Genomic DNA, 12,599 nt, shown 5'->3' with positions numbered 1-12,599 from the left:
CTGCAAGTAAGATTGTTAAAAGAACGTTAAGTTATTATTGTACTTTACAGATGAAATTGACTTTAATTATAATGAGATGAATTCCAGGATATTCTTTTCATAAATGGGAAAAGTGAAATGAAAAAGTATTTCATGCACTATATTTTTCATATTTTAAGTTTTACATTTGGGGACTTTCATATGTTTGAAGTGCATCTGGCTGTAACCTATAACTAATCTGTTCTCTCAGTGTATCGTATTCCTCAGCATTATGCAAACCCAGATGATGATGAAAACCTCTTGTAAATGTGGCTATGAAGCAGCATGCAAAGTTTATCAGCAGATGCTGCAACTGTTACTTAAGATCTCTAACACTTGGTGTCTGGATGTTGAAATGACCAGAATGTCAGTGACAAATTGTGCAAGTGTCATCCATTTAAACATTAATATATTAATATGTACAGTGTAGTATAACCTCACCGGTATTATCCATTTTTATGTCTGTTAGCAGGATTTCATTTTGCATTAGGATTGGAATTTTTTTATGCAAAGTTCAAAACAAACAAAATGAATACAGCACATCACTCATAGCCAGATGCAGCAACCCCATATTCCACAGCTTTTGCCAGGTTAAATTGATTTTTCTCTCCCCAGGATTGTGTTTGTAGATTTATAGAAAATGATAGACTATGCCAGGGTCATTGAGTATGCCTGTTCAGTTGCTATACTGGTAACTCTTAACCCATTCACTGCAGCTGGCTTTGAACATAAGTTTGCGCCCTATACATTTTTTTTTTTTTTTTTTTTGAAAAAAAAAAGAAAATATCACTTGCCAGTCAACATTACCATCACAGAATAGATGTAACAGTACTTTAAAACTTTACTCATCTGTATGATGGGCCATGAGTCTTGAGAATGGCCCTTGAAATTTGGGAGGAATGTACTACCAGGCATACAACATCCTTATTTATACCATATCATATGCAGATGCCTTCATTTTACAAATTATGTAAGAAATTTTTTTTTTCTTCCTAATGATTATGTTCACATTTTTTTTATTTATGTACTGATGTAAGGTATTGTGTTGGCAGACTTCTGAGTACTGTTTTCACTCTTTCTCCATATAAATATATATATTACTTACACTCCTTCATGTCAATAACCTCTTTATGTATTGTTTGGCCAGTGACATGGATGCAGGCAGAGATTATCATTTACAGTCTATACACGAAAAATGTATTATGGGGAGATGTTCCTAGGTTGTGTGTGAATACATGACACCTGTAATGATGTCATGAATCATTTTCCTTGGCACCTTGGATACTGACCAACATGATCACTAGATGTAGTACAGCCTGTGTCATACTTGGTAATCATTTTGATATTGGTTGGTAATCATTTTATGTATAATTACTTTATCTGACACAAGCAGTGGTGGTTTATTACCACTCTTCACCTTGCAGGCTTCTTGATGGTGTTGTAGTTAGCATCTTTTCTTTGTCTGGTAGATGAATGGGTACCACACTTCAGTTGGGATAAAGAACCACAGCTGTGACAGGCTTACCCAGCCGACAGCATGTTACTCGACTCGAGTTAACCCAGGGATATCCATGTCCTGAGGAATGGCCCTCACTGACAGGCCAGTGAGCCAAGAGTTGGTACTTTTTACGTTTACTTTTTCATGAGGTATAGTTTGTAACTTTCAACATTGTTTTGGCTGGCAAAAGCAAGAAGAGCTTGATATGGTGGTTCTCACTTTACAAGTGGGTTATGTTCTTAGAAAACTTCATGTAGTGTAGTGGACACTTTTTTGTTGTGGCCACCCCCTTGATGGGTGTTCCTGGAGGGAACAGGCATCAGAAATATTTGTAGATAGATAGATAGATAGTAGCTATTCTTGAATCAGAGCCTAATTTCTTATTTAGGTATTTTTTAGTAATGGGGGGCTTTATTCTTGGCGTTAGGTCTCTTGACTTCAGTGTAATTCACAAAGTATACCGTGAACTTTTTGCAGTAGAGGCTATCCTGACTTCCATGTGATCACTAGCTAGAAGGTCTGTTGCTGCCTCATCACGATCATGATGGTTGGTTAGCATTGCCCATTAAGACTAGCATTAAAGGTTAGCACGCTTGTAGCAGAGAGCACTTGTTATTAGTTACTATTATGACTCCCCAGTCATGCAGCTGAATGGCTGCCTGAATTTAATGTATCTTTGTTTATTTATTCGTATTGAAACAGACACACTAAGATGCAAACTGTCTGAAGACAAATATCAGAATAGCTTCAAGCATATGGATGGGTAATATTTAGCAAGCTGTCCACATCCTACATAAGGCCAAAACCTGATTATGCTTCTCAAGGTTGGTCACTGTACCTAAAGAAGCACAAAAATAACCACAGGGTTAGTTAAGAAGATTCAGAATAAAAAGAGTTAAGTTACTAGGAAAGGCTAGAGGCTTTAAATTTGCCCACCTTGGATGAGAGAGAGTGAGGGATGAATTGATCACAACTTTTGTTTTAAATGAGATCAATGACATAGACAGTGAACAGTTCTTGGACAGAGGTAGGGATAGAGTAATCAGAGGACATACAGGAATTAAGGTAGAAACTTACTGAAAACATGAAGAGAAGTATTTTATATTATAAGAGTAGTAGATTGTTAGAATAGAATAACCTAGGACATGGTTAGTGCGGTTACACATAAGTTTTAAGAAAGTTTAAGAAGATATGTGATAGAAAATGGTCAAGAAGTGAGGATCTGTGAGCACAGAACTCTCTCCTCATACAGTACAAATAGATTATTACACTATTCTTAGTAGCCGCCTCCTCATCATAAGAACTTAAATAACTTTTTTCCTCGTGTCTTATGGTTGCCTGCACATCATGCTGTATATCAGTGCATCTATTTGAAGCATCACTATCCTTTGAGCTATCTGAATCAATGGTGTTCAGTAAGTCTGTGTAATGTTTTTGGTTCTGAGTACTGACATATCTGAAGGGAAAAATACCAGACATGCATGTGGTAATGCAGTGTAGCATAGCACTTACTATATTCTTGCCTGTAGAAATCATCACTGGCATGTGTGGAATTATTTTTATTTTAGTGCTTGACCATGTATGGATAGCTATAGTGAGTTGGAATAAAATTCTGTCACATGTACAGGACATGTGCAGTATATTGGTTGAAGGAATTTTGTGAAGCTAAATTTGCTCAGCCATGGTCATCATTCAGAAAGATCTTGAGAGAGTAGTGGTAGTGGTTCAGTAGAGTTTCCTAAACAATACAGTTTTACTCAGTCATGGGTCAGAGCCTGTCTTATTGCCTTATTTTGTCAGGTCATCAGCAGTGATATGCTCTGGCTTTGATGAAGTGGAATTTTATCCTATTCACTTCAAGTATTTTCATTTTATTCAAGGTAAGGATGGGCTTCATGAAGATTGCAGATCGAGAGTTATTAGATATGTTGTCAACTTAATACAGCATTTTTAGATGTCTGAATGAAAGATCTGTGTCTCTACACAGGCAAATGATATGTAACCTGCAGCTATCCTTGAATTTATTTTCTGATAACTCATGAATTTTATATTCTGTGTGAGCAGTTGTCTGCCTGGGCTACCAAGTGATTGGTGAATTTAGAGATCCAGTTTGGTGAGTAAAATATTATGCCTTTACTTAATGCTGCATTTCTTAACTTTGAGATAGTCAACCCGAAAAAGAGTAGTTTCTATATATGTAAAGTTGCAGAAACTCCTGGGTATGAGGTAACTCAGAGGCTAATCTCCCTTCTGTGTGCTTTTAGAAGCTCTTGGTTTCCATATGAGGTTACTTGTAGGGTAATCTCCTTTTGTATGCTATGTGAAGCTCCAGGGTTTCCATATGAGGTTATTCTACAGGTCACTTCCCTTCTGTAAGCTTGGCCAGTCACCAGCCTCAGATATTTACCTTGTATGAGAGAAGAGTTGGGTATGTTTTGTGAGCTGAACTGAATTCTTCTTTTACTTTGTGGTTAAGCCAGATGCATTGTGTAGTAGCAGTTTTTGTGGTAGGTCAGTCTTTTGCCTTCTTGCGGTTCTCTCTTACAATCAAATTACCTGAACCATCAAACACAACAGGCTTCTGTGTGCTTGTACAGTATTTACTGGTGAAGATCCATCATTACTGGCTTTGTTGGCAGGCTTGGTTAACCCCTGAACACTTAACTAAGTTGTCCATTTCAACCCTCAAAACCTGCATTTTTTAAGTATGAAGAACTGTAATTATCCTTACAGTTTCCAAAATGTTCTTTAAAGAATGATAAAACAAAATAGCTTCAGAAGTATTTTTTTGTCATGTTGTTTTACTTTAATGATGTGTCTAAGTTTTGTAGGTGTTTCTGCTCATGACTTTAAAAAGTGTGGAAGTAAGGCCTCAGTGTCAAGTGTGCATGTTTTATCATTTAACCAATACCAAAAAATTTTTACCAATTATTATTTTATTATAATCAGTATGATTCATTGATAATTTTTTCAAAACTGCAAAATTATAAAGATTTGTAAAATATCCAACTGCACCAGACAGAATTATAGAAATCACTGATGAAGTATATTTCATCCCAATACTTTCACAAAAAAAATGTTTCTTAAGTTTTGGGGATGTTTCAGCATGATAATATTAAAGGTGTGGGAGTAAACCTTGAGTGTCGTGTGAGTTGCAGCTGCACACATCATTTATTCTACCTACAGAAAATTTCCAGATGATTATTATCATGTTTTATCTTTTATAACAAATACCCTCTTTTTACAATATGTGTGATTTATCGATAATTTGTGCGTTACAGCAAAACTGCAAAAGTTTGTAAAATTACCATTCACATCAGACAGATGTTTTCAAGATCAGGGAGGCACTGGCAACACTGCCATAACTTCAGATAGACTTCTCCTGCCTCATCTGAGTCAGCTTTCAATGCTTAAAGAGTCAATTTCATAAAGTGACTCGTCTTGATCTAAAGACCAATTATCAAGTAATTCAAGATCATCTTGTGTAGCCCTCAAGAAATAGCTAAAAGCCACTATGTTTCTTCATATGGAGCTCATGGAAATATGCTCTCATTGGCTGGAGGATGAATGACTGTGGGGAGAAATTTACCACACACTGCTGCCTTAGCCACCACCCAAGCATGGCATTTAACCTTGAAATAGAGGCACAAAACTTGATGTAGAAACATCTGTGTAGAGGTGTCACTCGGCTTGTGTAACTATCAATCTGGAGGTATTAAGGGGATAGAACTATGCTTTAGTAATATTCACATTTCATGATATTTCTGTGAATCAGTTTTGATGGTAATGTCATTTCATATTGTTGTAGCTGCTGAATGATTTTCGTATACTTGAGAGACTCGTTACACTTGAGTCGGTGGCATAACCAGTGATGCAATTGTGGAATTTTTGGGAAAGAACCTTTGTTATTAATAATGACAAAACAATTGTTCAGTAATGGCTTAAGACTCAAGGGCAGTGAAACTTACAAGAACTTAGAAATAAGGAAGTGATAGACTTTTGTTGAATCCCTTTTGGAAAATGATAGAGCATACCTTGTGTATTTTGTTAATCCTTCATTTGTCCCGACAGGCTAGCTATCAGAGAAGTTACTCCAGATGCACTACATATTGTTACCAGATGGATCACAAATTATCTTTTATCTTTTCATGGATGTTCCATGCTCTTTCTAGTATTTTATTGAAGAATTTTATTTGACAAGTCAGACTTCAGTGGTGTTAAGGTTTTGAATTTAGATTAATTTGGACACGTAAATCATTAGATTAGATTGTACCAAACTGGATTACCTATGTATGTGCCTTTGTTGGTGCTGCTTGTTATAGATCAGAAATATGAAGTGCTTTGTGTAATGCCTTACAATTACTGTTTGACGTTCTTTTGTGTGTGTTATTTTTGATGTGTGCATCATAATTGGTACAGAAGCATGTGAAATCAAGTGTTTAAGGTAGACAGTTGACAGTATATGCTCATTATTATTATTATTATAATTGATTATTATTATTATCAACAGTAGCAGCAACATAATCAGGTCAACTCTTCACCCTGATTTCTGCCAATATTGGTCATAAGACTTACAATGTAGTAGTTTACTCTAATGGTGTCCAGCTCCTAAATTGCATTTTGTTTTTGTTTCCCTAGGGCATCTTCTATTCCTATTTAAAGGCCTGTTTTGTTAGGGAAGAAACCTGGGCTGGGTAAATTTAGTTAGGACAATATTTAGTAGTGTTTTTGTTGATATGTGCTTTTTAAGTCTTTAGGTTATAATGATTTAGAAATACCCTCCATTGACCTCTGTAGTTTTGTGTTGCTTACTGCTCTTCAGGGACCTGGGTGTTTTAGAGTCACATTCATGTTTCTGGTGGGTTAATCTGCACACAAGGTTTGGATCAAATGTAAGCATTCATTTTCATTTCTTAAAGCATACTATGTCTTTATTGTTGCATATGGAACAGTACATATATGTCCTAGTATTTACTTCCCCATATTTATTAATGTATTCTTGTTTGATTGATGTTCATTCATGAGCATTGTTGGGTGTTGAGCTTATACTCTGCATCATGACAAAATAGCTTTCAAGGATTATATAATTGCCACCCAAGAACCTGCTGGGACTGTGGCTTTTCTTTGGCAATACCTTTGATGCTAGTTTGTTCTGCAGCAGCCTTTTGTAGGCAGATTTCATATTATGTTACCATAAGCCTTCTTAGTAGGAGTGCAAATATTAATAATCTCAAACAAAATTGGTTTTCTCAACTACAGCCAACAAGCTTTGTCACCCTCATGTTATTTTCTTATTTGATACTGAACAGCATGGAAATTCATTCCAGTTATGTACGTGATCTTAGTTGCTTATTTATTCCAAACTCTTTGATATGTGTTTGCATGTAGAATAGATTAAATTACTTTCCCTTCTGGCCTTCACTACACCCAGAAACCTACAAATTACCCTGTTTCTTTTTTCAGTGTTCAACAGATTTTTTTTTTATAGGAGTACATTTATATATCCTGTGATGCTGTACTAACTGTAGAAACTCTCACAGAGATGAAGACAAAGACCGTCTTAGTGACCGTGGTGCTACCGAAATGTTACGGAGACGAGCATCATCTTCATCCGAGTCCATTTTATCATCCTCAACGCAGCAGTCCTCTGATGGAGTGATCAGGCCAACATCACATAATGGGGCAGCCCAGGCACCCCTCTCACCATCCCCAGCATCAGTTCAAAGTCAAGTAAGCATACAAATTTGAAAGGTGATATTTTTTAAGGGAAGAGAAATTCATAGAAGTAGACTTATCATCCACTCAGCCTTCATTAGTTAATTGATAGCTTTTTAGTGGTCTTTTTTTGCATTTACAGTATTATTCTAATGTTTGGACTAGATAAACTGATTGGAAGTAAATTAATTTTTAGCAGAAATTGATTAAATTATATTTCAAAGGTAATGACACAACAGTATTTTAAGAATAGAATGCAAGAAATAGCTAAAGGTTCCATACCACTGAAACAGAAGTATCAGAAATACTTATTTATATTCTTATTATACTTAATTTCTGTTTCCCACATCAGCGAGGTGACAAAGAATGTGTGGAAGGAGAGAACATTATCTCAAAGAGCAAAAATGGATATGTTTGAAGGAATAGTAGTTACAACAGTATTATATGGTTGCGAGGCATGAGCTATAGACAGGGTTGTACGGAGGATGGTGGATGTGGTGGAAATGAAATGTTTGAAGATGATATGTGGTTTGAGGTGGTTTGATCAAGGAGTCACAGGTACACCACCGAATTTCTGGCAGTTGATGGTTCGGCACCTCCTTTAGTCCGGACAGAATTATGTGAGGGAACTTGAAATTACCGCGGCCACCAGACTGGTTTACCGGGTGGCCACAGATGGCATTGTGTGTAGGGTACTGCACTTGTTGGTGGTGATACTGCAATTCTGTGAGATTCTTGGCTTATTTTGCTGAAATTTAACCCTAGCTATGGCTTCTAAGACATATGAGAGTGTCAGTCATGGTGTCAAATGTAATCACCTGTCCATATCGATCCAAGATAAAGTAGAATTGTTGAAAAAATTGACCGTGGTGTGGTGGTGTTTCGGTGCATAAGCTGTGTGACATTTACAGTATTGGGTCATCAACTGTACATGATATGAATAAGCAAAGGGAGAAGATACTGACAGTCTATGCAGACAGTGATCCCAGGAAGCAAATGATGATTAGAAGAGCTGTGAAAGATGGTAAGAGTACTGAGCACGATCGAATGATGATGGCCTGGTTTCGACTGTGTTGGAGTGATGGAGTGGACTTGTCAGGTAGCTTGATAATGGGCCAGGCTAAAATGTTCCATAAAGAACTTTGATGACAACATGAGCGTGACTATAGCTTCAAAGATTCAAGAAGCATCATGGAATTTCCATGAATAAAGTGTGGAGAAAAGTGGTCTGCAAACCACGAAGGAGCTGCCGAGTATGTGGACAAATTTGCAAAACTCATAACTGATGAGCACCTCAGTCTTGAGCGGGTGTATAATGCAGACGTAACTGCATTATTCTGGTGATACAATATTAGGAAAACACTAACAACAGAAGATGAAGAAAACCCTACAGGATTCAAACAATCTGAGGACTTACTTACCATCTAAGGGTGCCCAAACATTTAATATTTGTTTGATTTAAATTTCTAGCAGTCCATAGTATACTTTAGACACATGGGAGATGTATAATTAGTGGGTTAGAGGTGTGTTGATGAATCATTATTACGTGACCATGGTTGGTCTGGCAAAATTGTTAATCTGGCAAGAGTGCTGGAAAATTGGTGGTGTACCTGTAATTAAAAGGTAAGAGAGATGTGTGGTAATAAAAAGTGTGGTTGAGAGAGCAGAGGAGAGTGTTTAGAAATGGTTTGGTCACATTGAGAGAATGAGTGAGGGAAGATTGACAGAGGATATATGTGTCAGAGGTTGAGGGAACGAGGAGAAGTGGGAGCCTAAATTGGAGGTGGAAAGATGGAGTGAAAAAGATTTTGAGTGATCAGGGCCTGAACATGCAGGAGGATGAAAGGCATGCAAGGAATAAAGTAAATTGGAATGATGTGGTATACCGGGGTCAATGTGCTGTCAATGGATTGAACCAGGGCATGTGAAGCATCTGGGGTAAACCATAGAAAGTTTTGGATGTGGAAAGGGAGCTGTGGTTTTGGTGCATTATACATGACAGCTAGAGACTGAGTGTGAATGAATGTGGCCTTTGTTGTCTTTTCTTAGCGCTACCTCACACGCATGCGGGGGAATGGGGTTGTCATTTCACGTGTGGCGGGGTGGTGACGGGAATGAATAAAGGCAGCAAGTATGAATTATGTACATGTGTATATATGTATATGTCTCTGTATGTATATATGTATGTATACGTTAAAATGTATATGTATGTATATGTGCATGTATGGATGTTTATGTATATACATGTGTATGTGGGTGGGTTGGGCCATTCTTTCGTCTGTTTCTTTGCGCTACCTCGCTAATGCGGGAGACACCGACAAAGTATAATAGATGTAAATAGAATAGATAAGAAGTGAAAATTTCCTGTATTCTCTTGTATATGACATTTTGGCACTGTTCATCCATCATTGTTTCTTTCATCATCCTAGGACTCGTGTGCCAGCCCAGTGAGTCGTGATGGCCTTGGAGGAGCCTCATCCTCGCTAGGGCTAGACTCTGGTGGGGTATCGGATGGGGCACAAGCAGACGGGGGACGCTCAACCTCACCGCTGCCCAGCACTCCAGGGCAGGCCTCCCACTCCCCAACCCCTCCACACTCCCTTCAACACGGGGCTTGTCTCTCCCTCTCAGATGTGTCGAGTATCGTGTCTGTCCAGGAGGAGGTAACAGCATAGTTGGTGTGTTGGGCAGTTTTATTGAGTTCTTTGGGTTTTTATTTGATTTAGTTTTAAATGATGGGTTATAGATTTTTGGGGGACACCATGGTGTTATGAGAAGCACTAAGAATTCCCTTTCATGACCCAGGTTCAATTTTGGGTGCTAACTGAAAGTGGCATAGTGCATATCATCATGGTATGGGCAGAGTTGGTCTCTCTGTCATGTATAGACCTCAGACCACTAACCCACTTTTGCCCTAAAAGATATTACCCCACCCTGTGGGAAATGGCAGGCATTTGAGGTTTTTATATGGTTTTGTTCATAAACTGAATACGACCAAATGAAAGCCACATGATGAGGATGATAATGCCTTTGCCATCTGCTGATAAGCAGTAGATAAGATTAATGAAAAATTTTTGAAATTTTTTCAGTATTTTATTTTTTAGTTTCCTTAAACTTACTAATTTATTCATCAGTTTTAGCTCTTGCTAGTTAAATCAGTATAAATAAATGAAAATGAGCCATTTTTCTTGGTTTATATTAATATTTTTTTTTGTTTCTTTATTTTTTTATAGAAGTTGACAGAAAGGGCTGTTATGTAACTGAGTTAAGTTTGATTTTACTAATTTACATTTGGTTTATACGTTTGTGCAGCTTAAATCATAAATTCGGGCATATTGGCAGGATGTAGCCAAGTGTGATTTGACCTGCGATTATCAACCATGATTATGAATGCTAGAACATTCTTTGATATTAGTTTCATGTTGTCCTCATGAAATATAAGCTGGAGTGCCAGTGTAATTTTGAATGCCTCTTTACATTAAACATCCCTCTGTATTTTCTCTGAACAGGGAAAGAGAGATTTTGATGAAATATCAAAGTTAGTTCTGGAATTCTTCCCTTGAATTTACTTCACCAAGGCTTATTTTCTCCTCTTAAGACTAGTAGAAAGAGCCTTAACCACATTCCTGTGTATGGATGACAATCGCAGTTCTTTTCACAAGTTTAACAGAGTGAGCCCAAGGTGTGAAAAGTTACAGCCTCCCTCCTGTGAAGCATGCATGCTTAGCTTAACCACATTGCTCCTGTAGACACAGAACACAACTTTCTACCCAGACCTCAAGACCTTCATATTAAATGTGTGGTTTTTATTTTTGTTTTTATGATATAATGCGGCTTTTAACTTTGGCCTTTACTTGTGTAGACAAGGTAGTGTGTGTCACCCAGCATTTGCTTGGTAAGGTAGTTTTCCAGATATCCCTAGGTAGCTACTCTATGAATGTGTGGTAGAAAATCCAAAATTTACTACATTTCAAGTGTTTTTAAGATTGAAAAAAAAAGAATGAGCTAGTCAGGCAATTTGAAGGTACAGCAGTTTCTCATGTCTTGTGTATTAATTCCTTTGGTCTGATGATTACGTAATTAGCACAGTTAATTATATTCAGTGGACTCTAAACTTATGCAGTTAACTTGCTGCAGTTGGGAACTTGTAACAGATTTTGTACAAGATATTGAGGGATTCTTATTCTTGTCTAAATCTGGAGCCAAAGGGCCATAAGTTTGTATGTCTTTTCTGTATGTTATTGGTATGAGAAGTGAATTTCATGTGTTTGTATGTCATGCCTGGGATGGTTAGTGTTTTGTTCAGTGGGAGTGACTGTCCATTCATGGTGACTGGAGGATGTGAGCAGGATTTGTGTCTGGGAGTTAAGAGAGTGACTAAAGACTGAGATTGAGATGGAGACATTCTGTTCTGGGTGAGCCATAGTTCTAGTTTTGTGATTTAGTGCTATACGTTTGGTTTTGCTACTGTAGTGACAGAGTGTTTTGATATGATTATTAGATTGTCTGCATACAAAAGGACCTTCATGTTGAGGTTCCCCTGAGATAATGAGAGGTCGTGGAGGAAGAGATTAAATAGTGTAAAAGAAAGAATTGCTCCTTAGGAAACTCCATTGTAGAGTTTAAGTGTTTTAGAGGTGAAGCCATTGTGAGTGAATTTGGCATATACACAGAGGTCCCTTGCATACTGCAGTTCTGAAAGGACATGGTTAAGATGGTGTTTACCCTTTAACCAACTACATTGTATCCTTAAGTAGCTGTTATATTTTTTTCTTCCCATTTAGCGATCAATGCAGCAATTACGAACTTCTAGTCAAGCTTGGCAGGATTCAGCGCTGTTGTAGCATGAAGATGCACACAGTGTTGTGAGGGTGAAATTATCTTGCTATGACTCTCGCTGAGTGAGGAACTCCATTATTGCAGTACAAACTTTTGATAACTTCCACTTTTTTGTTACCTTTATCCCAGGATATATCCCCTATACATTAAGTTAGACATTCAAATTGTGCTACCCCCAAGGAGAGCAAGGAAATTGGATTTGTTTGATCACTTGCTAATGGTGAAAGTGCAGCATCTGTTTGGAGGTGTTTTGGTGTTAGTAAGTCAACAGATTGGACCATTGCAAAAAATGAGGTAGCCTTTTGTACAGTTTTACTGTGGGAGTATAGATGTCAAGCACACCATATCATTGATGGTATACTACCATAATTCTGTACAGTATTATTTATCTATTTCTTTTCTGTACAGTTCTTTTACTTAGTTTTTTATATAATTGTAAGCATGTTTCTGAGGTATAACTTAATAATTTTTATTCATGAAATATTCACTATAGGACTAGGATGAGAGAGCTTGGGAAGTGAGTCAGTTG

General features: G+C 37.4%; 1 protein-coding gene across 14 annotated transcripts in view; it reads left to right on the top strand.

The window, feature by feature from the left end:
* Window positions 1–12,599, top strand: part of LOC139765261 (SLIT-ROBO Rho GTPase-activating protein 1-like) — a 753,718-nt gene that overhangs the window by 673,109 nt on the left and 68,010 nt on the right. For all 14 annotated transcript variants that reach the window (XM_071692607.1, XM_071692603.1, XM_071692606.1 and 11 more), the window contains 2 exons: window positions 7,057–7,246; window positions 9,661–9,894. In XM_071692607.1, coding sequence (XP_071548708.1) covers window positions 7,057–7,246; window positions 9,661–9,894 — 424 coding nt within the window. The remainder of the gene's footprint in view (window positions 1–7,056; window positions 7,247–9,660; window positions 9,895–12,599) is intronic.

The sequence above is a fragment of the Panulirus ornatus genome, chromosome 53 (assembly GCF_036320965.1).
Source record: "Panulirus ornatus isolate Po-2019 chromosome 53, ASM3632096v1, whole genome shotgun sequence".
Taxonomy (NCBI): Eukaryota; Metazoa; Arthropoda; class Malacostraca; order Decapoda; family Palinuridae; genus Panulirus; species Panulirus ornatus.
The sequence above is the reverse complement of the archived record's forward strand: the minus strand, read 5'-3'. Positions and strand labels throughout refer to the sequence as shown.